This window comes from Notamacropus eugenii, chromosome 6, assembly GCF_028372415.1.
Source record: "Notamacropus eugenii isolate mMacEug1 chromosome 6, mMacEug1.pri_v2, whole genome shotgun sequence".
NCBI lineage: Eukaryota > Metazoa > Chordata > Mammalia > Diprotodontia > Macropodidae > Notamacropus > Notamacropus eugenii.
This window is the reverse complement of record NC_092877.1, coordinates 102,043,300-102,070,123: the sequence shown is the minus strand read 5'-3', so window position 1 is coordinate 102,070,123 and position 26,824 is coordinate 102,043,300. Positions and strand designations below refer to the sequence as shown.

The 26,824-nt window shown below is 38.2% G+C and overlaps 1 protein-coding gene across 2 annotated transcripts in view; it reads left to right on the top strand.

Moving 5' to 3' along the window:
• Positions 1-26,824, top strand: part of CORIN (corin, serine peptidase) — a 240,980-nt gene that overhangs the window by 200,290 nt on the left and 13,866 nt on the right. Inside the window, exons 13-17 of one of the 2 annotated variants that reach the window (XM_072620690.1) lie at positions 3,901-4,011; positions 9,073-9,186; positions 10,909-11,019; positions 11,643-11,772; positions 25,409-25,525. In XM_072620690.1, coding sequence (XP_072476791.1) covers positions 3,901-4,011; positions 9,073-9,186; positions 10,909-11,019; positions 11,643-11,772; positions 25,409-25,525 — 583 coding nt within the window. The remainder of the gene's footprint in view (positions 1-3,900; positions 4,012-9,072; positions 9,187-10,908; positions 11,020-11,642; positions 11,773-25,408; positions 25,526-26,824) is intronic. The other variant, XM_072620689.1, reaches the window with a different exon arrangement.

Sequence of the window (26,824 nt, the reverse complement as noted above, 5' to 3'; positions counted from 1 at the left end):
TGATGAACTCAGTTTATGTCCTTATATTTATTAGTCTCTTGCTGTTTTTAGATTATAAATTCTCACAAGACAGGGATTGTATCAATTTAATGTGATTTGTACAGGACCCAGCACAATACCACATATAAATAAGCACTTAATGTACTTAAATTTCATTTGCCCATCATTGTACCATCATTGCCCATCAGTGGTTCCATATCAGTTCATTTTCTGGATAATAAAATAGCCCTGATTCACATAGCATATTGCACCAATTTAAAATATGTATTGTTTTCAACATTCATCTAAAAAAATATAGTTCTAAATTCTCTTCCTCCCTCTCACCCCTCCTGCATCCATTGAGAAGGCAAGTGATGTGATATCAATTATACATGTGAAATAATGCAAAACAAGTCCAAATAGCTATGTTGCAAAAAATTAATAAATTAGACTTTAGTCTGTGCTCAGACTTCATCAGTTCTCTTTCCGGAGGTAGATAGCATTTTCATCATACGTCCTTTGCCATTGTCTTAATCATTACACTGATCAGAGTAGCTAAGTCTTTCACAGCTGATCATCATTACAATATTGTTGTTACTGTGTGCAATGTTCTACTTCTGCTCACTTCATTCTGCAACAATTCATATAAGTCTTCTCAGGTTTTTCTGAAATCATCTTGCTTATCGTTTCTTATAGAACAATAATATTTCATCACCATCATAAACCTCAAGTTGTTCAGCCATTCCCCAAATGATGGGCATCTCCTCAATTTCCAATTCTTTATCACCACAAAAAGAGCTTTGATAAGTATTCTCTTACATATAGCTCTTTTCCCTTTTCTTTGACCTCTTTTGGATACAACCCTGGCAGTGGGTATTGCTAGGTCAAAGGATGTAGATAGTTTTATAGTCCTTTGGGCATAGTTCCAAATTTTTCTCCAGAATGATTGGAATATAGTTCACTATGCCCCCAGCAGTACATTGGTGTATCTGTTTTTCCACATCCCCTCCAGCTGTTGTTGTATTTCTTTTCTATCATGTTAACCTATCTGATAGGTTGTTTTAATTTGCATTTCTGTAATCAGAGCATTTTTTACTATGACTATAGAGAGCTTAGATTTCTTCTTCTGAAAATTGCCTGCTCACATACTTTCACCATTTGTTAATTGATGAATGATAGTACCAGTTTTTGAAAGAGTTTTTTAAAAATAATATTCATCATATTCATTTCTGAATATATCCTTCCCTTCCTCCTCAACCCATCCAGGCTTCTTTCCAGACATCTATTTAAAAAGTGAAAAAAAAACCATTCAGAAAAACCAACCAAGAGATAAAGAGTATGTACAACATTCCATGCCTATCTCTAGTCCACTACCTCTGGAAAAAAAGAAAGTGCATTTTCTCAACTCTTTTTTAAGGTCATGTTTACATTGTTCTGGTTATTGTATATTTTGTTCTCCAGGTTCCAGCATTCACTCACATGTCTTCCTATGCGTCTCTGAATTCTTATTGATCATTTCCTATGTTGAGCCATTTACAATTATGTTCATGTGCCGCATGATGTTTATCCACTTTCCAATCAGTGGATATATAAACACCATTCTTTAAAAAAATTCATGTTGTATGAAAATATGTGAAGGGATCATTTTGTTTATTCTATTTGTATCCCTAGTGCCTAGTACAGTGCCTGGCACATAGATGGCCCTTATACACTTCTTGATTCACTGGATAATGGACTGCATATTTAATCCACTTACTTAAATGTCCTCTGAAGAGAATTTATCCTTTTCTTGATAATTCAAAGTCTTTTTGATTACTACTGAAGTATTAGACTATGTTGAAATACAGGGATGCTGTCAGGCTGCTGAAGTATGTAAGTAGATTATCTGTTTCCCCTTTTGTATTCACTTGTCACTTATGACAGTTGGGAACATTCATGTCCAACTTCCTGCTTGTAATCTTCTGTGGTTGAAGCAATCAGATAACTAAACTATTTAAAACTTCGTTCAACATACAAATAAAAGTCATTGGATCCTGAGTGGGAATCTGTAGGGCTATTTTCCAGGTAAAAATCTTGAATAATAATAATACATAAAAATTATTGTTTCTGTTTTAGCTATTCAAAGGTTTTTTCTGCTACTTGTCCTAGTGTCTCTCAGATAATCCCCCAGGTTCTTTGGTCTATTTATCTCCTATTCTTCTTCTATGGCTGGGAGATTTTTGAAGCACTTTCCCAATCATTGCCCTTTGATGAGGTAATAAAAATATGATTATCCCCACTTCTCAGATGAGGAAACAGAAACTAGAGACATTAAATGACCCACCTATGGTCACACAGTAAGTATCAGAGCAGGGACTTAAACCTAGTTCTTTTCATTCTGATTGCAGTATTCTCTCCACTGTGTTACCTTGCCTCTTTTGTATTTGTGTAAGTTACAAATGAGGGTTAGCCCAGCAGAGTGGTCTTCAGACGGGAAGACTTGGCTATATGTCTTGACTCTGTCATACAGTGACTGCGTGACCATGGACAGATCATTTAACCTCTTAGTGCCCCAGGAAGCTAATACTATAAATTACAGATGAGCTATCAGTTTGCATACACTTTGATATCTCTCTATATATAGATATATATGTGTACATATTATATGACATATATATGATATATACAAACCCCAAAAGTACAAATAAACTTACATATTTTCAAAGCACTTTTACATACATATGTTACCCTCCTCAGTCTTTACAACATGATGAGTTATGAACAGCGTTGTGATTTACCAGGGAAATAAACAACCTTTAACTTTGCAAAATGTTAATATGACTGAGTTTGGAGGCCATTTTGAGATAATCTCCCCTATTCTACGAACACATTTTCTCTGCTAAGAATGGAGAAAACCAGGTGTGTTTGGGACAGCTCATCACATCCTTCATGTCCAGAAGCCTGTAAAAGCCATTGCCTCCTAAGTTTGAAAAAGGGAGTGAGAACACACCACACATGAGAAGACTTGTGTTTTATATAGTTCATATTTCTTCCCCTGTCACAAAGCATCAATTTATTCTATTCCTGGCTACAGGCAGGTCTAGCCAATTTGAGAGATCTCAAAAATCCTTCTGCTTCCAAAACATTTCCAAGCCCTTAATGGACCCTTTTTAAAACAAGTATGTTGTCTGGGAAGAATAGTTCTTGAAGCTTCATCAGTCTTTGATATGAATGAATTTATCCAGTTATGTAGTAGAGAAGATATGTCTGAGAGAATATGCAGGACTTCAGGAAAGTTTTGGGGTGAAGGAGGGTAGGAGAGGAGGAAAAGTTCACAGTTTGGGATACTTCTAAGAAGAAAAGACTGGAGTGAATATATGTGGTTCTGATCAATTTGGGGAAATCATCATGAAAAGGGAAAACTGAGTGGGAAAGAGAAGAAGTGAGATTAAGAGCAAAATGGTAGAAGAATCCCTTGCACATAGTAGGTCAAGGAATCAAAGATTTAGAGTGGGAAGGGATCTTAAAGGTCATATAGTCCAGCCCCCTCATTTTAGAGATGAGGAGATTGAGACCGAGAAAAGTAAAGTTAGTCATTTAAGGTCACACAAATAATTATTGGAAAAGCCAGGATTTGGACCCATGTTCTCTGAGTCTCTTTCAACCTCACCCTTTTCATCCTTATTCTTTTTGACTGTGTATTTACTCCACTTAAAAATACACTGAAGATAATTTAGCCAAATTGATTTGGATGTTCCTCAAAAGTATAGGAGTCTCCAAACAAAGTTCATCCACTTCATTTTTGTCTAGGATCAGTCCTGTTTAGGAATGACATTTTTATCGAACATCTCTCTGACTCCTATCTCCAATAAAATATATGTTACTTCCCTTGTTTCCTGGGTTTCCAAATTAAATGACACCGATGTTGTTGATTGTTATCAGCAGAATGCTCCCCTAGTCATTTCAAGTGCCGCTCAGGAAGGTGCATTCTGGCGTCTAGAAGATGTGATGGGCAGGCTGACTGTGAGGACGACAGTGATGAAGAACACTGCGGTATGTAATGGAGCTGGACACAATGGCTGTGTCCAGGGTGCCTGGGGGAAAAAATTCTGGTAAGGAAAGGGTTGGAAGAAATCAGTGCTGTTTCAGCTATTTCTTCTACTGCCTGACATTCTGAACATTAGAGAGAGAAATCCCTAGTGTGAAGAATGTACTTGAAAACTGTAATTTTTGAACTTAATGCTCATAATGGTGATCGTTCCTAGAAAAAAAAGCTTCATTCATGTCCCAAATGGAGCCGGAGGGGAGGGCGAGGGAATTCCAGCCAGCTGTTGTTTGGTGGCAGGGATGGGAATTGTCTGACCTTGCAATGTCGTTGGTGCAGGGAGTTCTCATTGCGGATGTTCCTTCTACCATGTAGTTTGGTATCTAATCTGTAATTTATATTCTGATAGAGATGCATAGGTCACTGAGAAGTTAAGTGATTTACTCAGGGGTCACATGACCAGTATGTGTCAAAGGAGGCACTTGAACCTAGGTCACTTTGACGTTCAGGCTAGTCCACTCCACCACTATACCCCACTGCCTATCTGCCAGTTCTTATTCTCCTTTAAAGATAGAAGAACCTTAATATAATTTGGACACATCGTTTATAGAATTAGCATCAAATTTCGTAATCACTAAATATAACCGATATCTGTGTATCAGTTGGTCACTTATGTGATTAACATGAAATTTCACAATCATTAAATGTAACAGATATCTGCATATCAACTGAAATTTGTGCAGCTTTAAATAGACTTTAGTTCTGAAAGCCTGATTTTAATTAAATTTTGGTTTTTAATGCTCTCCATAACTTAATTTCTGTGAGCAAAGGATGAAAATTTTTTCTGGCATCTCTACTATTGAGCTTCAACTGCACCAGCATTACAGTCAGAAATATCGATGATAGTTTCAAGAGGGTACCCCGAGTCCCTTTCCATTTCTGACAGCTAACATTTGGCCTTATGTACTCTTAGACTGTTGTGGGACAGAAACCAGAGCATAAGTGTTTTCAAAACAGTATTCCCAGGAAGTGAGTGACCATTTGAAATTGACTTGAGTTTTGCTCATTTTGCTCATCTTGCTTTCAAAGTTTTTATTGATTCTTTTTACTATTGAGAGGCAATCCACCTTTTTTATAATTATTTTTATTCTCCTGACCTTTAAGAAAAGAAATATTTTGCCTTGTTTCCTAAAATGTATTTCTGTGGAAGATCTTGCCCTTCTTGGGACTAGGCAAAATGTCATAAGCAATGAACAGAATTCTTATCTGCTGCTATAAATATGAAAGATTGCATCTGCTGGAAAATTACAGCTGTCGGAGTGACCTGACATTGACCATGGAAAATATTGTGGTGGAGGGGACGTCCAGTGCTTTGAAGTTCTCAGAAGTTATTATTTCCTTATTTATGTCTTCATGGGAAGGAAGGAATCCAAAAGTCATTGAACTTTTCTTATATAAAAGGTTTTTGGGAGCAATATGTTGAATTTGTTCACAAAACTAGAATCTCATATAGTGATAATACACTGGAATGTAGTTTAAAGATGAAATTAAGTTTTAGGTGTTCTAAAGAAATTTGAAATAATCAACGGGAGTTTTCAATATTAGGAAAATGCCAAAGGTGAAGAGGGTAGCAGAGGAGGAGAGAAAATAGCTTGCATTAGAAATCAGAGGTCAGGTACAGGATTTAGGAGGAGATGATTGTTGAGAAAAAGAAATTCTACTTTAAAAGAAAATTAAAAGCTTGATGGTGCTTAAGTAACTTTTAAAAAATTCATTATCTATTTTTAAGGATTTAAGGACCACTATCGCCACTTGTAAATTAAGTTCAACTCAGTGTCATAAGGGTTGATGGCTTAATATTTATTGAGCATAGAAGGGGGCTAATGAGGATTTAAAAGCAGCTAAAACAAACTTGTTTGATTAAAAAGATTCACAATCACAGTGATTATGGAAAAGGTATCCAGCCACTTCTCCAAAATTAGCTTTTGTATATTCATTTGAATATGGACATGTCTTGTGTTTTGAGAACTTATAACAAACACATCAAGCCAAATAATTCAGTTCCATTTAATGAACATTTATTGAGCACCTATTATGTGCTAAGCACTGCGGTCAGTGTTGTAAGCCATATGGTGATAAATAAGACATGGTTTCTACCCATAAATAATTTATATTCTAGTAATAATAACAAACTACATTTATTTAAGGTTTGAAAAACCCCCTTTTTCATCTTAAAAGAGATGGCCTTTCCCTTTCCTTACAGGATGGTTATATGGCAAGAGTTCTACAAATCCATTAGTAGGAGCTTAGATTGCAACTTTCCATAGAAATGGTGTTATACGTGGTGGTTAGGTTTTCAGGTTGTCCTGCAAAGGCTTTGCTTTCATTTTTTTTTCTTTTGATAGGTTTACTCCACTGATATATCAGGGAAATTCTGTAGACATAAGCATAGTTGGATTTCACGAACATATTTAATAGTCCTTCATAACGTCTTTAAGGGCAAGGTAGAGAAACTTTGCTTGGGTAATCAAAGGGACTTGTAACTGGTTGGATGGCTATGTCCAAAGGATGTTGATAAATGTATTGATGTCAGATTGGAAGGGGGTCTGCAGCAGTATGACAAGGGACTCCCTGACATTGAACATTTCTGGCAAAATTTGGATGAAGATATTGATAGCAAACTTATGAAGTGTGCAATTAAACTGAGGATCAAAGAGTTAGTTAATTCACTGGGTAGCTAATAGACTGGGATCTTATAATATTTTGCCAGGCAAGAATGGGGGGGGGGCTGTACTTAGAAGATTTTTAATAGGTATAACTGTAAGGTCTAGCAGTTAGATTAAACAAATCAACATATGGCAATGCATGAGATGTGGCCAGACAGCAGTACATGTGAACAAAGATTCAAGGATTATTAGTTGATTTTTTTCATAAATTCAGCCAGCCAGTGTTTTGACACCCTCTTGATCCTTTCTTCACTCCTGTTCCCAGAGCTGAATGGGCGTCTGTATCACTCAGGAAGACCCTCATATAGAGATATCTTCTATCATCTCTGATAGAAAAAGTGGGGACCATTTAATATACCTACCATCAGGAACAGGATATCATCTCAAAGTGATCTAGACAGTAGCTGAATCAAAATCTCAAATGACATTTAAGATAAACAATTGTGCATAAAATTTCATTTAATTCTTTATAATTCTCATGTGGTTTACTTGTGACTCTTAATTTAATTGATCACTTTTCTAATCATACAAATCTGGTGATTTTAAATCCATGCATCTGACTGCATGAGGTATAGTTCATAAGCTGATTCTGGAGGCAATTCTAGAACAAGAATGCCATATATTCTTTGAGCAATGACAGAAGCTTTTGGATATGTCCTGCAAAGATAATTGCTCTGTGGTTTGGAACTATGCCCAAAGGGCTACAAAAGTGTGCATACCCTTTGACCCAGCAATATCGCTTCTAGGACTGTATCCCCAAGAGATCATAAAAATGGGAAAGGCTCCCACATGTACAAAAATATTTATAGCAGCACTCTTTGTAGTTGCCAAAACCTGGAAATCAAGAGGATGCCCATCAATTGGGGAATGACTGAACAAGCTGTGGTATATGAGTATAATGGAATACTATTGTGCTGTAAGAAATGATGAACAGGAAGACTTCAGAGAGGCCTGGCAAGACTTGTATGATCTGATGCTGAGTGAAAGGAGTAGAACCAGGAGAACTTTGTGCACAGCAATGACCACAGTGTGCAAGTTTTTTCTGGTAGACTTGGATCTTCATTGCAATGCAAGGACATAAAAAAAAAAAATTCCCAATGGTCTCCTAAGGCAAAATGCCTTCCACATTCAGAGAAAGAACTATGGAATTCAATTGCAGAATGTAGCAGATCATTTTGTGTGTGTGGGTGTGAGTATGTGTGTGGGTGTGTATTATGTTTTGGTTTGTTATATGATTTCTCCCATTTATTTTAGTTCTTCTACACAGAATGACTATAGTGAAAATGTATTCAATAGGAATGTATGTGTAGATCCTATATAGAATTGTATGTCGTCTTAGGGAGGGAGGGGAGTGGGGGAGGGTAGGCAGGGGGTAAAATGTAAGTTTTATGGTAGTGATTGTAGAACATTAAAAATAAGTAAAATGAATATATTTTAAAAAAGATAATTGCTCTGAAGGGATGACAACTATGTACAGGCATAAGTTATTTAACAGACTCCTTCCTCACACTCCCTCCCCCACACCTGCCACATGACAGTGTCTTTGCTTTTTCCCCCTCTAAATTTATGTATTTATTTGTTTTCAACTTTCAATAATCACTTCATAAGTTTTCAGCTTTCTCCTCCTTCCTTCCCCCTCCCTCCCCAAGGTGGCATGCCATCTTATATGGGCTCTACCCTTGCATTCTTATTTAACACATTTTCATATTACTCATGCTGCATAGAATTAAAACGAATGGGAGAAACCATGAGTAAAACTAAACAAAACCAAACAGAACCAAAGAGAAAATAGTCTGCTTCATTCTGCATTCTGCCTCCATAACCCTTTCTCTGGATGTAGATGGCATTTTGTATCATGAGTCCTTTGGAAATGTTTTAGGTCCTTGCATTGCTGTGAAGGACTAAGTCCATTAGATACAGTCCTCACACGCTGTGGCTATGACAGTATCTTTATTCTGCAGTGTGTGTACATTTGTAATATGGTTCAGTAAGCAAAGGGCTCAATTTGTTGCACATCTAATGACTTTTCCCCTGTGTTCATTAGACTGTAGTGACTAAGTTCATACATTTTGCCATTTTCAGGTCCCATTGTTAATGTTCATCCTTGTTCACTCTGTTTTATTTAACATAGAATAGTCATGAAGTTAGTTAAAACATGGTTTCAGCAAAACATTTCTGAACTCTATTTAACATTCCCAATGTGATCTGAAAGAGCAAACAACAAAAAATTCCAGTGTCAATACTGTATAATTTCTCTGTTATGATATTACAAGGAAGAGGCTTTATGTTTCCATTTCAGGCTTTCACACATGGCTCTTGGAATAAATATATTCTTGTGTCTAGGTTGTCAAGAGAGAGGTCTTTGGGAATGTCCCACCAGCAAACTGTGTATCAAACATGAAGTGATTTGTGATGGGTTTCCAGACTGTCCTGAGAAGATGGATGAAAAAAACTGCTGTGAGTGCATGCATGAGTTTTCCTGAACTGCCTTTTCATCTCATGCTCTATTTCTCAGCTCAAATACATCTTAGAACTAGCCCTTTGCCCAGAGGATGTCTTCCCAGTAACTGGGATGATTTATCCAGATGGGCATAGGGACTTTGCTTTCTCATCTCTGGTGAGTTTCAACAAAGGAGAGTGGAGTCTGTTCACTGCTGGTTCTCATCCCAAGCCTCTTCAGTGCTTACACCACTGCCTCATCTGCTGCCCATGGAGACTATTTCTATAGGGCACCTAGTCAGGTGGAAATAGTCTTTCATTTGAATGCTGTTTTATAAAAAAAACCAAAAAACAAAAAAAAACTAATAATGATGAGATTTTGCAGTTTGAACGAATTTACATTTGCCTCATACTCACTGTGTAGTAATTTTTGTTTGTTTGTTTTGTTTTTGGCAAAGGGCATTGAAAGCACTAGATTTCATACTCATGAAATAATAATGAAATCTCCGAAATCAGGCACTGTTTTTTGCCTTTCTTTGTATTCTCAACCCTTTTCACAGTGCTTGGCATATAGTAAGGACTTAATGAGAGTTGACTGACTGAGTGAATAAATGTTAGGCAAGACTTACTCTAACTTTATTTTGAAATTTAATTTAGTATTTAATTTTTCCTCAATTACAAGTAAAAACAATTGTCAACATTCGTTTTTAAAATTGATTTCCAAATTCTCTGCCTCCCCACCCCTCTCATTGAGAAGGCAAGCAATTTGATAAAGGTTATGCTTGTGTAGTCATAAAAAATGTATTTCCATATTAGTCATGCTGTAAAAGAAAACACAGATCAAAATAAAAACTCAAGAAAGTACACTTTGATCTGCACTCAGACTCCATCATTTCTTTCTTTGGGGATGGAAAGCATTTTTCATCATAAGAGCAAAAGTTCCTTCTTAGACAAAATGTTGAAGTACTAACAGTCACATTTATATTGTATTCTAAGGTTGGCAAAGCATGTTTCCCACCACAAATCCATGAGAGAGTGTATTGTTATTCCTGTGTTAAAGAACTGAGTCTCAGAGGGTCACATAGCTGGTGAGAGTCAAAACTGAAGTTTCATTCCCAGTCTCCTGACTACAAATCCCTCCCACTTTACACTACAAAATGCTCTTTCTCTAGGTAGAGCTTGCCTCTTTTCTTCTTCTTCTTTTTTTCTGTAAGGCCTCCATCCTTCTCTCTCCCAGAAACCCAGTGGTCTCCAGTTTCTTGAGTCCCTCTTGCAAGTTAAAGAAAGCAAACTCATTTGCACTAAGGTGTCCTTGACAATGGGTTACTCCTCCCAAGAGTATTTGCATTTTAAAGTAGAACTACTAGAAGACAAAAGTTGAGCCAAAGGAATGAATCACTAATGGTAGATTTTCAGGTCCTGTGGCACCTGGGTAGAGGAAAATATTTCCAGGTAAAGAAGCTACTCTCACATCTCCCCATCTAGGTGCTTTTCCTTAGCACCAGTTCCATGTGTACACATAATCTTTCTTATTAATGTGATGAATAAAAGCATAATTTTCCTTGCTTTTAGTTGTTATGCTATGCAGAAACAGAGAAGGCCACAAGCAATGGTTTGAGTATCCGTTACTGTCCAAGCGCCTGGTAGCCAAAGTGATAACTTTTTCAAAGCAATATGCACATTTTAGGAGTAACCACATTTCTCTCTAAAGAAGTTTTTTCCACTTGTTTTCAATGCCAGCATTTTGCCAAGATGATGAACTGGAGTGTGCCAATCATGATTGTGTGTCCCGTGATTTGTGGTGTGATGGTGGAATAGATTGTTCAGATAGCTCTGATGAATGGGACTGTGGTAAGTCTGGACCTTTCTGCCCCCTACCGTAAGTGATAATGACCTTACAGATACGAAAGCTCAAAGATTGCTACGTCCCCTTGCCCCCCACTAAAACAAAGACAGTAACAACAAATCCTTATTTTTAAACTTGGTAGAACTTTGTAAGAGTGACTTCCCTAGTTCCAGGTAAAGGGTTTTTTTCATTAAATAATTTATTTGGCATTTCACCTCTTTAAATTGTTTTTTTTTTTTTCCAGTCATGCTTAACTCTCCACGACCCGATTTGGGATTTTCTTGGCAAAGATACTGAAGTGGTTTGCTATTGCGTGCTCTAGCTCATTTTGCAGATGAGGAAACTGAGGCAGGTAGAGTTAGGTGACTTGCCCAGATTCACACAGCTAGTAAGTGTCTGAGGCCAGATCTGCACTCAGGAAGATTCCATCTTTCTGACTCCAGGTCCAGCATTCTATCCATTGTTCCACCTAGCTGCCCAGTTTCACTTTTATAATATATAAACAAAGAGACTTTGATCTATATGCTTAGGTCTTTAAATTTTGAGAATAGCAATGACTATACAAGATTAGTGTTTGGTCACAGGAGAAGAAAGAGTTTTGTTAAAATATTTCTTTTTCTCTTCTCAGTGACATTATCTAAAGATGTGAGCTCCTCTACGTTCCTGACTGTTCATCGATCTGCCACTGACCACCAAGTATGTGCTGACAACTGGCAAGAGACATTGGGTCAACTGGCCTGCAAGCAGATGGGTTTAGGGTAAGGTCAGTAGTTTGTAGCACTGCTGAGTTTCTGCGTTTAGTTGAGGGTATTAATGATGTCTCCTTTTTATGAACACATAGGTTTTTAGAACGCTTACACAGAATAGCTTTTCAAAGGAAGAGGGAAATGAGTGTGGTACAGAAGTGTCATTAATTACAGACACCTACTCTAAAGAGAGCTGAAGGCAGACATTGATAGAGACTCTAAAAGCAAATGCAATCAATGCATTTTGAAGTACTCATGAAATAAAAGGTTCCCAACATTCATAAGGCTTTAGAGTGTGTTTCCTCTGTGACCCAGATGGAGAAAACTGGTGACTTCTCTACGATGTGGAGAAAAATGTCTTTTTGAACAGTTTAAATGAAGGATGCCTGATTCATTTTAATTAACTAGACGTTTATTAGGTGCCTACTATGTGCAAGGCATTGTGTCAGGTCCTGACAATACAAAGAAAAGAAGGAAACAGTCACTGTCTTCAAGGAACTTAGGTTCTACATTGGAATGGGAAAAACAATACATACACAGTTACTAGAAGACATCATTATCATCATGATTATAATAGCTAACATTAACATGGTACCTACTATGTGCCAGGTCTGTTAAGTGCACTACAAATATTTTATTTGACCTCAAAATGACTCAGAGAAGTAGGGTCTGTTATCATCCCCATTTTACAGATGAGGAAACTGAGGCAAACAGAGGTTAAATGACTTTCCTAGGGTCACATAACTTGGAAGTGTTAGAGCCAAATTTGAACTCAGGCTTTCCTGACTCTGGACCCAAGGCTCTATCCACTGTACCACCCAATGTTATCTCTACAAGGTAATTTGAAGGAGGGAACACAAATAATTGAGTATCAGAGAAGTTTTCATGAAGAAGGTGGCTCCTGAACTGAACTTTTAAGAAGAATAAAGAAATCTGTGTGAGAGAAATGAGGAAGGAGTATATAGTCCATGTGCAAGGATAAATACTAACGTACCAAGGTTGAAGACCACATATGTTTGGGGAACACAGAGTAGTCAAATTTGGACTCATATGATGAGTGTGGAAAGTAGGAAGGCTTTAAATGGCAGACTGTGGAATTTGGAATAGGGAGCTAAGGAGGACTTCTGGACAGGGGAGTGTCATGGTGAAATTTGTATGAGGATTACTTTGACAGCTATATGGAGGAGAGGGAAACTAAAAGTTTCTGTTATAGTTTAGGTAAGAATTAATGAACTATGATTATAGTTGTAATTAGGGAGAATGGAGAAATGACAAGACTTAGTAAGCATTTAACTATAGGGGTTTAGGGAAAGGAAAGAATCAAGAATAGGGTGATTAGGAGAATGGTGGTGGCCTTGATATTGAGAGAAGTTTGGAAAAGGGGTAGGTGGAAGGGGGAAGAACAATAGTTCTGTTCTGTTTTAAACATAAAGAGTTTGAGATGTGAATGGGATATTCCAGGAGGCTGGAAGGGACCTCAGAGGCCATTTTGCTCAGTCCCCATTTTACAGATGAGGAAATTGAGTCTCGTGGAAGTTAACTTGACAAGGTCATTCAGATACTTAAGGAGTAAATATGTAGATTTGGGACTCATCCACGCAGAGATGATTCTTGAATCCAGGAAAAAAGATGAGATGAGGAAAAATAGATTGTAAAAAGGGATTTGTTGTTGCGTTTGTCCTTCATTCTTGAAGAGGACCATGACATCAGGGAGATGATGACATGACTTGCAGTTGACTATGATTTGAGTGAGGGAGGGCTGTGCAAGGTCCCCAGCCTCACTTTCTCCTCCAGAGTCAGCTGGGTTCAGTAGAAAGAGAACCAATGAACACTCATGCTCAGTGAATTTAAGCTAGATGATAATCCAGCAAAGTCATTTTGAGACAGGTAGGAAAAGAACTAGAAGAAAATGCCCCAGATGCCAAAAGCAGCAAAGAGGTCAAGTCAGAAGTGGGCTGAGAAAAGGCTACCAGATTTAGTAGCTAAAAGATGATTGGTAACTTGGAAGAGGGCATTTTCAATTGAATAGTAGAGGAGCAAACCAGATCCCTTCTCTGTTGACTTTTCTTCCTCTATGTTCTTCTTTTCCTTTTAGCAGTAGACCTCTGTGAGTTGTCTACAGAAGCATATCATCCTATGATCAATGTGGCCACGACTCTTTCTGAACTTAGGTTGTCTTGAGACATTGAACATAAAGTCTTTTATTAAGCTGATATTTGATGTTCATCCAGCATTAATTGGTGGGGTTTGCCAAAATCCATTCTCCAGTGGCATAAACCTTTAACAACCCAGGTCACCTCCATGCCAAAATGAGGTACCTTTGGTGGAGATCTAGACAGTTTCTACTTTTTATAATTGAAAAAAAGTTCAATTTAGAGTTACTAGTATTTGAATTCACCAAGAAATGGAATAATTTTTAACACTGAAAATACTGCCATTTTTGAGGCTTAGAGGCAATGTGGTGTAGGGCAAAGCTAAGTAAGAAGTGGGAGCCTCTAATCCATGCATAAGGATCATTGTGGCTGCAAATTGACTTGGTTTTATAATATAATCTATCGTATTTTGTAATATTATCTATTGGTTTGTAACAATCTAATATTTATATATAATTATAATATATGGTAATATATTTATAACACAGCATAATTTAATGTATGTATTATATTTATAAATGGTATTATAATGTGATTTTTTTTGTTTGCTTTTATTTCACTTTTCTTTGCACTCTAATGTCACATTTACTCCCATACCATAAGCTTTTGGTTCTTCAGTTTCTTTTGGGGATCTCTTTTTCTTTTGAGCAACCTTTTCTGCTGGTTTAGGAACAATCTGTTAATTTTTACTAAGTATGATCTCAATATGGCAAGGGGAACTCATGGATAGGTTGACTGGACTAGGAGCCCATTGGGAGCCGGGAGCCTTGTTGACCTGGATATGCTCAATGATAAGAGAATCCATATCTAAACCCTTCCATTCTGTGTTACTCTGCATTTTTAAGCATATGCAGCAGGAACTCAGCACTTTTTTTGGTCTAATGAACCTATATCCAGCCCCATTGTCTAGCCTGGGCATACCTGCCAATTCCACTATTGTATCAATGGAAGGTAACATTGTTTCTTCAAAGTGACATGTTTAAAATATTTGGTAGCTTTTTGGATATGCATGCCCTTGATATCTTGGGCTGTTTCACAGATGTTCTTGCAGTGGACCCAGAGATTTGAACCCCTTGACTTGCATGACTTTGTGGGGTTCTCTGGATTAAGAGAGTACCTCACCATTTTATAAGATTACCCAGGATGACTCATTCATTGTATTTTTATTGATTTTGTTAAATATTTCTCAATTACATTTTATTCCAGTGTGGTAGCCTAGAGGAGTATTGCCAGTGTCATGCCTTGCTGCCCAGGGATCTCCTGTTTGGCACTCCTGGTATGGGGGATAGAAAGTTGTTCTGAGAGCAAGGAAGACCCAGTTCTACTTCCTGCCCTGAAACATACTGGCAATGTAATCCTGGCCAACTACCTTACCCTCCAAATGCATCAGGCACATCTCTGAGAACATTCATTTCAGAGCATTTGTTTATTTGCCTTGGTAAGAAAGAGTTTTCTCACTGGAAGTTTCCTATAGTAATGAAATCATAGGTCCAGTCCAGAAAACTCCCTCAAAAAAGCAGGTAAATATTTAAATGAAAAGGAAAAAAAGGACAGAAAAGAAAAGACATACAGGCTGAGTCACAACACCCACAACAGTCAGAACCTGTCATCTTGAACATTGAGTATTGACTCTTTTTTATGTGCATGCATATATCATCTGTATAAGAGTTTTGAAAGAAAGTTTTCTTTTGGAGGGGCTCATATGTTTATTTTTAGGTCACCTTCTAATATTATTGGGAAGAGGATGAAATGTAACAATGAAGGAGAACAAAGAAAAGAAGTCATAAAACTCCCTAAGTGATGCAAAATAAAACTATTTCTGAACTGGAAGAAACCTAGTATTATGAGGTATTTTGGGAGATATAAATCTTTCATAAAGGCATAAAGAAAAAAATGTTAGCGTAGTGGGCTCAGAATTAGCCTCTACCTCAAGCTTACCACCCTCCTACCTCTACCCTAAGAAAGGAGAGGGCATAGAGAGGAGTAGACAAATTCACTTGTATACTTTTTCTCATCATCACTTGTTAGTGATGCTCTTTGCCCTTATTGCATACATGGTAGCCATTTCTAGGTAGTGCCAAGCATCTATAGGATGTAGAGGTATTAGGCAGATGGTAAGGCCTGTTGATCTTCCATTTCACAAGAAGCAATTGAATTGGTGTCTTGCATTTCGTAAAAGCTGTGACAGCAGTCAAGCAGGCCAAATGAAATGTCTTCAGGGATGGCTTTGGTGGAGAGGAAGAGGAATATGAGGGGTGTAGGGAAAAATATTTCTACCCCCTTTCTCCCTACCAGTGTGCTAGATCTTCTCTCCACCTGGTCATCCTAGATGGGTCCTGGAAGAATTGGAAAAGACCTTTAGTAAAATTGGAGGACCCTCTCTAAGGACAAAGAGATCTCTAGACCCCAATGAGTCCCATAAAATTTCAACCACTAAACAAAAACTTTAGAAAAAGTTTTCTTGACTATTGGATCAATTGACTTCTTATTGCAAACATCTTGGTTTTATACTGAGTAGTTCTGAAGATGAAAGAATTTATTTCCATCTGGTTTTAGGGAACTAGAGATTATTGAGTAATGAAATTGACCTCCCTGTGAAGGCCACGGCGACATTGTGGGACATAGACCATTTTCTTTCTGCTTGTCTTTCTGAAATACTTTTTATGCTCAGTTCTGATTATATTAAAAGATAGATTTGTAACTATCAATAATAATTCTCACAGTGAAATGTTGCTTTGTTAAGCCCTCCTGCCTGGTGGCATGTTGTAGGATTAAGTACACTTGATGCAATTTAAAATTTATTTATTCAGTTATTGGCTAGAAAGACTCTGCCTGTAGCAAATTTTTACTGTCAGTTTGGGGGAATTATGTAAATCTTGGCATCCTTCCACCTCATTCCAGTTCCTTCCTTCCCTACAAAGTTCATATCTTCGGGAGAATGAAGACTAATATCCATATAAAGTATAATACTTTGTTAGAATCAAAGAAATTACCTTATTTATTAAGAGCCATCAAACAAGCCTTTTTGCAAGGCTTTATTACCACTTCAACATTTAAATATAATCCTACTTTAGATAAAATAAAATTGTAATCAGAGATACTGGAGAGCTTTTTAAAAATGCCTATGCTTTTTCTCATTCCCTTAGTCTTGTGTGTGTGCATGTGGGTGTGTATGTGTGTGTTTCTCTGTGTGTGTGTGTGTGTGTGTGTGTGTGTGTGTGTGAAGTGAAAGGAAACTTGATTAGGTCATGAAATAGACCTTTGCTGAGAGCTCTCAGACAAAGTTTGAACTACATTGTTTCACCACAATTCTTGTGCTATGATATTAAATGCATTTTCTGTTTCTAATAGACTAATGGATCTCAGGCTGGAAGGGAGCATGACTCTTCATTATCACTGAGCCCTCATACCCAGCGCTTTGCCCCATCTTGTCATTTCTACCTTCACAGCATCTCTCATGCTCATTTCCTTCTCCACTCCCCTAGCCACCACTCTCGTTCAGTGCTCATCACCTTTCACCAGAATATATTGCATTAAGTCTGACTCCCTCAAGTTCCTTCCACCTCCAAGACATCTTCAACCCCAGAGATTTTCCCAAGATCTAGGTCCAACTGTATCACATGACTGGCTAATTAATTACCTCTAGGATAAAATATAATTTATAATGGCATTTAAACCTCTTCACATCCTGGCCCCTTCCTACCTTTCAGGTTTTCTTGACTATTATTTCCCTTCAAAAACACTATGGTACATCTATACCAGCTTCCTTGCATATGTCCCACTCTCTTTTGTCTCCATGCCTTTGCATTGGTTGCCCCCTCATGCCTGGAATGCTCCCCCTCTTTGCCTCTACCTTCTAAAACCCTTGGCTGTCTGCAGGACTCCTCAAATTCTACCTTCTGTGGGTCGCTTTCTACCATCTCCCTCCTCTCAGCTGCCTACTCTGTATGTATCCTGTAGATACCTATTTATGCACACATTTCATCTCTCACTAGAGAGTAAGCTGTGAGCACAGGGCTTGTTTTTGTTTTTTTTCTTTGTACCATTAGTGCTGAGCACAGTGCTTGGCCTATATTGAATACATTAAATATGTACTTGTTGATTTATTGACAAAATAAAAGGACTAGAATAAGATTCCAGTAGAATAGGAAAACTATCTAAGGGAGGCTTTATAGAAGACCCAGTAAAAAGAGGTGAGGGATTCAGAACATAGAATGAGACACACAGGTTTTTGTGTACTGTTGTTGGAGGAATTTGCTTTGCTTAGTCATTCACATTTATTATAAAAGGTTTTCTTCCTCCCACCTCCCAATTGGGAAAAGGTGGGAAGGAGAGAAAACAGATGTATGTTAATTTCTTTTTTGAAAGAAAGGTGTGTGTGTGTGTGTATGTGTGTGTCTGTATCTGTATGTGTGTCTGTCTGTCTATCTGTCTGTCTGTCTGTGTATGTGTCTGTGTCTGTGTCTGTGTATATGAAGCCTTTTATGATATGGATATAGGCAATGGAATGCCCAGTTTTAGGAATTAGCCAACAAGCCAACTTGAATGAAATATAGAGTGTGTGAAGGGAAGGGATAGGAAATAAGTCTGGAAATGTAGGCTGCAGCCATGTTGTGAAGGGATTTAAATGATCACCTTGAGGAGTTTGTATTTTATCCTAAAGGTGATGTGCAACTACTGGGGCTTCTTGAGGACAATTTTGGTATGGTTTTGCTTCAGGAAGAAGCACTTGTGTGAAGTATAGTGTGTAGAGAAAAGATAATATCTGGGAGTCCACATGGGGAGCTTGGAAATAGTTGAGGTAGGTGGTAATGAGGGCCAGAGCTTTGGGGACGGCCGTAGAATAGAGAGGAGCAAATGGCTTGTGAGGAATGGTAGAGATAGAACGGATAAGACTTGGCAATTAATTGGATTTAGGGGTAAGGGATATGGAAAGATCAAGAACGCTTGTCTCTAGTGCTTACTACCAGTCTCACTTTGGGCAAGTCCCTTAATTTTCTCAGGTCTCATTTTTCTCATTTGTGAAATGAGGGATGTTAGACTTGGTGGCCTCTGAGGACTCTTCTAGCTCTTGAACTTTGACCATCAGTAAAATGTTGAACTTGAAGTAACTGACATTCTCATTTACCCAGATTTATTTTAGCTTTTTCCCCTAGGTCTTCTACTTCTAGCATTAAAACAACACATAAGGAAACAAAGAAGGGGTTTCATAAAAAACAAAAACGGTCCTTGTGTATTTTTTTTTACCCTAGTTTTAGAACTTTCCATTGATCTCTATTAAATATCATCTCATATTCAACTCTTTGTTCCAGGTTCTTGAGATTTTTTTGCATTCAAATTCTGTCAGTAATAGATACAATTCTTATAACACTTTCAGATTTGTGAAGTGCTTTGTGATTTGCCCAAGATCACACAGCTGGTGGGAGAAAGGAGGTAGTGAAGACTTGAATTCAGGTCTTTCTCTCTCCAAGAGGAGCACTATGTCCTTTGTACTACCCACTATCTACTAATATACAAAGTATCACCAAAGACTTAGGACAGTTTACAATTTTGATACCCTAACACTGCACTGAGATTTTTGAGATCCCTATTTTAATGATACTTTGTAGCTTAGTCTCACTCGCAGGTTTTCTAATCATGGCTTTGGTGCTTACTTACACACATGTTACTAATAAAAACGTTGAACAGGCCAAGGACAGAGGACTATGGTTATTCCTCTAGTCTGACATGAATCTATTAATCATAACTCTTTGGTCACTGGGTTTCTGTAAATTGGTATTTTACAATTATAAATGGATTTCAGTTTAATTCAATCCAAACAACATTAATTAAGCTCCTACCACATGCAGGGCACTATACTAGGATTTCGGGGGTTGTAAAGATGAAAAAAAGACGCACAGTCCTTGCCTGAAAGTTAACTTAGTCAACTGAGGGCATGGGACAGACAAGGAACTAGCGAATAAAAGGATGAGGCAGGCAATGGACCAGGCAAGTTTAAGAAGCAGAGATCACTTTAAGTTGGGTGGAGGAAAGGGAAGGCTGAATTCGACATCTCATTTGATATTTACAGGAACCGTGGAAGGAAGCCAGAACAGTACATGGTTCAGAGATGTTTAGTGACTTGTGCAAAGAAACACAGCTAGCACTGGAAGAGCTGGGACCAGGATTCCAGTCCCAAAGCTCTTTACTGCCTCAGTTCTCAAAGACTCAATTATATTCTGTAAAGCAGACTGTGGACTTGCACATTAAAAAAAAAAAATTCAACAAGGGTTAAAGCAACAAAAACTTTCTGTCTAATGTTCACTTAACTAGAAAATTCAATTAACACCTTATTCCCAAAATATTTTTGTTGTTTGAGATTATTCTGTTTAAGAGACCAGCCTTGTCCCCCATTCTTGTTTTAATTTCCTTCCCATCCCAGGGATTATAATTCCAAATTAGATACTTTTTAAAAATTTCATTGAAGTAGAAAACACAGGAAAACCACACAGAAACCAAGAGAATCATGCTGCCTTGTGTCAATTTGTGTTTTTCAAAGCCCTGCTAAAGATATTCTGTGAAAATTCCCAAGTAACCCCTTTCTTCAGCATGCATGCAAGCCTATAAACAGGGTGTCCCCAAAGTCTCAGTGCAGTTTTAAGTTTCAGTCTCAAGACTTTTGGGAAATCTTTTGTGTGTATTTGTGTGCACATGCATATGTGTGGGTGCATGTTGACATGTCTACTTTGTGAGAAGCATTTTCGCGTAGTGGGTAGAGAGCCAAGATCAGAGTCTAAGTCCATGTCTGATATACATACAGGATTGTGTGACCTTGGGCCAGTCACTTGATCTTTCAGTGCTCCAGGCGTTCTCTGATTTTAAGTTGAAGAGATGGTGCTCACCAGAGTTGTCTGATGGACTTTCCTTATCTGAGAGTTCCTAATAAAACGAAATCACAGGTCCATTCCCTTAGTCAATGTGCACCCAGAGGCTTATAGTTTGACAGTACTAGGTAATTGATGACTACTCAGTGGAAAAGTTTCAAACTGTGATATGAAAATATGGGCTTCCAAGATTGATGTAATTTCAAGCTATTTGTCTTATTGACCAGATAAGATACTTTGGGTTGTCTTATTATAAGGACTTAGAGTTGACTCCTGTTTATTTTGCCCTGACACATTACAATGCTAATAAGACTTGTCTTCCTAAAACAAAACTAATGTATCTTGTGTGACTCTAGTCTAGCAGACTCCTCTAGCATGACTATTTTCACTGGCAGGATCCAAAGAAGGTTGTGGAGTGTGGGCTAACACAAATAAACCACAACCATGGATCTTAATAATGAGATGCCTTGTGAGCTGAAGTGACGCTAGTTCTTTAAATGTTTCCTCAAAACATTTGAGCCATTTCCCTTTGCTCCTGAATGACCTTGAGAGATGTTGGAATACTGGGCAGGTGGTCAATGTGCTCATTTTTGTCAATTCATGCCTTTTACCGCATTCTGCTTTTGCCCATGCAAGCCAGATTATGTGGCAAAGCCTGGGAAACCTATAATCTCTGCCTATGTCAGTTTCTTCATCAGTAAAATGGGGACATTAAATTACATGATTTTTTAAAGATTTATTTTTCAGCTTCAATATTCTGATGTGGCCTGTGTGGAAGTATGTGAAACTGGCATCCCTGAACAGACTATCAATGAGCTATCACCAAAAGCAGCATGTAGTAGAGAGGCAGAGAGTAGATCATTTATCATGAGACCTGGGTTCTGATCCTAGCTGCAATTTTACTAGACAAGCTCTGTGCGACATCAGACAAGTCACTCTTTTTGAGTCTCAACTTTCCCCTCTGTGAAACAGGAATCGGGAGTTGAGAACCTGAAGCCTCAAGCCCACATGTGGCCCCCTAGGTACTCAAAGGCAGCCCTTTGACTGAATCCAAACTTCATAGAACAAATCCCCTTAATAAAAGATTTGTTCTATAAAACTTGGACTTGGTCAAAAAGCTGCACCTAAGGACCTAGAAGGCCACAAGTGGCCTCCAGGCTGAGGCTGAATGTTCCCCATGCCTAGACTAGATAATCCAATTCAATTCTACAAATATTTACTAAGTGAATACTCTGCCACTGTTCCCCCATCCAATAGGGATGAAAAGACAGATGGAAAAAAAAAATCCCTTAAGAAGCATGTATTCTAATCTGATATTTTCTTTAGTAATCTCTAATTCTTTCTAGCTTCAAAATTTTATGAATCTGATCACTAGGACTCTGCTTCCCCTTTTTTTTTCAAAATACATTAATGCATGAGCAAAGGCAAACAGAAGCTAAACTATTTCATTGCAGTACAGGGATTATTTTTAGGGGTCACCTCTGTTTCTTCCCCTTTTCCCAAGATATCTTGAATTATTTCAACTGCAATGTATTAGAGAAAGGGTACTTTAAAGTTAGAAACTTGTGGAACCCCCTCCCCTCTTTTAAACTATAGAAATCCTTATCTATGGCTTTCAGTTTGATTTGAGGGAAGAGAACAGTATTGTAAGGAAATCAAGTTACCCAGTTATCATATGATGGAAGAAATATAATCAAACTGACTGTGATGGAACACAATATGCCATTTCTAAAGATGAAAGATTTATTTTTATGCCCCAGTAACTTGTTAGTATTTTGCTCTTCCCTGGAAGACTATTCTCCATAAGGATATTTTCCCTGTTTTTCAGATTCTGCTTGATGTGTTACAGAAATTCATACTTTATTACCATCACTGGTTGTAACCAATAGGGAGACTCCCCTCCCCACTGCTTACCCATATGCAAAGGTGTTTATTTTAAACTTTAAATAGGGTAGCTGAATGGTCAGAGAGTGTAGAAGGTCTGTAGAATATTAAAGAATCATTTATTTGAAGTGATTCCCTGATCAAACATCAATAGTAGCTCATATATGGAAATTGGATTTCTTGTCCAAGCCCCTGGTGATCACTTGCACTTGGAGAACTCTAATAGGTACTGCTCAGTCACATACTTAGAGGACTATTTGATTAAAGATCCTCATGTTGTTCTGGTTCCTTGCGCCTAAATCTTGGGATTTCAAATGGATGGGATATGGGGGATGAAATTCTAAAAGTGGAAGAAAGAGCAAAAATAAATCCATGTGATTTAAGGTTTTTGTGCCATCTACTTCCCTGCCACTATTCTTTCAAGATGACAAGTGAAAAGGTATATTTGTCCCCTCAGTGGGAGGAAAAAGTCTTTATTTTATAGCAGGAAGTCTGTGAATCCTTTATCAGATAATATTTTAATAAACCTGTTTTAGCTCCTGAGCAATTGTTCTAGCAGGGGAACTCAGCTCCTTATTATTCATTCTTTGTTTTGGAAGAGGACCAATGACATCCCTAGGGTGATGTGCTGACTTATGAGGGAATTGGATTGAAGTGAGGCAGAGCTACACGTTGTCTCACTCTCTTTTCCAGAGTCGTCTTTTACTCTCGACAAATGAACAGCATGCCTCTGTTGGGAAGGCACTTTGCATCAACTGAAGCTGTTGTTTTGGGAGGTTATGTGCATGGAATGAGAAACCCTTCTCTTTAGCCAGATCAGGTGAATCATCCCTGGTTATCAGTAGGATGACAGATGTCATAGCCACATCTCCCTTCCATAGCAATTCAGGCAGTGTGTGATAAGCAGATGGAGTGGTTAAAATTTGGGGATCAGCAACACCTAGTGCTAAATGTTGTTTCTGGTAATTATTAGTGGTGGAATTCCGGGCAAGTCTTCTAACCTGAACCTCAAACAATTGTCTATAAGTTTTGTCTGATAAATTGTAGGAAGATTGTAATCTCTGTGTGGTATGGGGATCTTCCGCTGAGAAAATGCATATCCTAGACTTAATATGATAGGGATGACATGATAATTGTCTTCAAATATTTTAAGGGCTGCCATCTAGAGGAGGGATTACATTTGTTCTGGCCCCAGAGGGTAGAACCAGGAGCAATGGTTGAAGTTGCAGAGAGGCCAACTTAGGCATGATGTCACCAAAAATCCCCAAAACTTTCTAATGATTAAGAGCTTTCCCAGGGTGCCCTGGGCTCCCTCCAGAGGCGGTGAGTGCCCACTCACTGGTGACACCACTTGTTGGGTATGTTATCTTTGAGATTCCTTTCATTTACAGGTTAGACTCAATGGCATCTGAGGTCCCTATCAAATGTATCAATTCTGTTATTTATTGTCCAATCATCATACACAAGATGCTTCCGTAAAGTTGTTCAAGATTCCTTTCCTCTACTCCCTTTGGCTTTATTTTGTCTCAGTGTTCTCGTCAGACTGATGGTTCAGTGGAAAGAGTACTGGACTTTAAGTCAAGTGAGACCTGGGTTTAAGTCGTACTTCTGACAAATATAAACTGTGTGATAAGGGGAAAGTTGTGCGCGTGTGTGCATGCATGTGCACATGCTTGCCTCACGCTGGTGCGAGTGTTGTAGAAAGGAAGAAGGAAGGAAGCATGGCAGGGAGGGGGAGAGAGAATAAGAAGAAATGGATAAATAATAACGATGATAATCATAATAGCTAGCATTTATATGGAACCTCCTATGTGACAGGCACTGGGCGAAGTGTTTTACAAGCATTCCCTCATTTGATCCTTACAACAGTCCTGGAAAGTGTGGGCTATTATTATCATTCCTGTTTAACAGATGACAAAACTGAGGCGAATGGAAGTTAATTGACTTCCCAGGGTCACACAGCTAATAAGTGTCTGGGGTCAGGTCTTCCTAAATCCAGGCCCAGAGCTCTATTCACCATGCCACCGAGCTTACCCCCAAGAGAACACTCAGCAATACAAATCAGAACCAAAAAAATCCTTAACTAATCTAATTTTAACTGACCTGTGACTCTTATTTACAAATAATATTTTATAACATTAAGAAACTCAGATACCTTAAAAAGAACCTTTCAAATAAGTTTTTGGAAACTATTTGAAATAACGGCAACTCTTGATAATCACTGCTTATGATTTATATTACTTTTAAGCTGTCACTACCACAATGGGGGAGAAGCCATAAGTGTATAAAACCCCAAGGTATATAAAAAAATCAACCATTTGTAAGTTGGTGCTTGTTCCCCACACTAAATGGATGGATTCCTTAGATGCTAAGACTTTTAATTTAAAAACTTCCCAAAAAGTTAAAAAGAGGGTGAACCCTAGTCACAATGGAGAATGTATAAAACAACTGTGAAAATTTCAATCTTTTGGGCCTCCAGAGCACTTTGGAAATTTCCCTTTCTCATTGTTCTTCCATAGTTCTAAGTCTTTCCTGGTAAGAATGAGGAAATGCTAACAATCCTGAGCTGATGCCAAAAAACCCCAAATCTCCCTGTAGTATTGATTTATAATTTAGTGGCCTCTTTTTAGGGAGAGAGACTGAGTGCTAAATAGAGTCTTAGGATCTTTTCCTTTATTAATAATGGATATTTATTGAGTAAAAATTAATTGTACCTTGAATATTTATACAGTACCTTTCCTTCCTTAGAGAGCTATCAGTGACAGAAATTATACAAGAACAGAGGCATCCTTGGAAGTGGCTGACTCTTCGATCAGACTGGCAGCATAAAAATACAAGCACTCTCCATGAACTACTAGTGACAGGGTAAGTGATGGGTAAGTTAAGGAGGCAGGGTTTGCAAATGTCCAAGTCATCTTATGAGCCTCAGTGATACCTAAATGGCCTCTTAATCAGGAATTTTCCTAGCATACATACTAAGTGACTCTTGAGTGGAATAGATTCAGTGGAGACTTCTCAGGAATGTGAGTTCTCCTCCCAGGGGGTAAAGGAGACCGAGAGGCTCAGGTTACAATGCCTTCAGAGTCGAGTAATTCCCATATAAGGAGATAGGCTATGTAGTGTATTAGGATCTCAGTGATTCGATAGAATTCGCTAACTCTTCAATGCCTAATTTGCATGTGTCTGAGCAGTCAGTAGTCCTCAAACAGGTCTGCCTCATTTGCATATACTTTCAATGCTTCATTTGCATGTACCTCATTAGCATATACTCTCAATGCTTTATATGCATATACTGACGTGTTTGTAACGGACAGAGAGCAGGAAATTTGAACCAAACTTAAGATGGGATTGGTTAGATTTCACGCCTAGAATGTAAGACCACATTTCTCAGCCAATGAGAACAATGGTCAGTGGGGGGAGGGGGTTTCCACATTAGGGTCTATATATATCACTGCTCTGCCTTTGTGCTGCGGCTTCCCTGCTCCAGATTACCTGGTGAAGGCATTGTTCTACTTCTCCCAAATCAAATAAAGGAACTTTCTGTTAACACTTTGAGATGCCTCTGAGTAGTCAATTGGAGTAGGGGTTCTTGCCATCCCACACACTCTTAAATTTCAACATCACTCTTTTTTCTTTTCATATATGAAGATATGATTTTTATTTCTCTTGATGCTCTTACAGAGACTGTTGTAATAACGGGGAAGGTGCTTGGTCTTTGATTTGATCTTCAAGTCAGTCAGTCATTAGATATTTATTAAATGACTACTATGTTCCAGGTCCTGTGCTAAGTGCTAGGGATACAAAGAAAGGCAAAGGACAGTTCCTATCCTCAAGGAACCCACAATCTAAAGGGGGAAGACAATATGTAAAAAGAAGCTGAAAGGGAGAGGAGGGAAAGGAGAGAGAGAAGCAGAAAGTGAGGAGTGGGGAAGGGTATAGACTGGGGCATGATGAAATTCCAGAGGAGTACAGCTGGGTAGGAAATGGTAACATGGCTGCTCTGGGAGCCCACTGGAGGATTTGGGAGGAGTTCTCCACCACATATCCACCCATCCTCCCAAACCAGAGAAAGGGAGGAACCCCAGCGGCAAAGGGTGTTGAGAAGGTTTGAGGTTCAGGGGTAATGTGATCATGCAGGATGATGTGTTTACATTTCATAGTCTA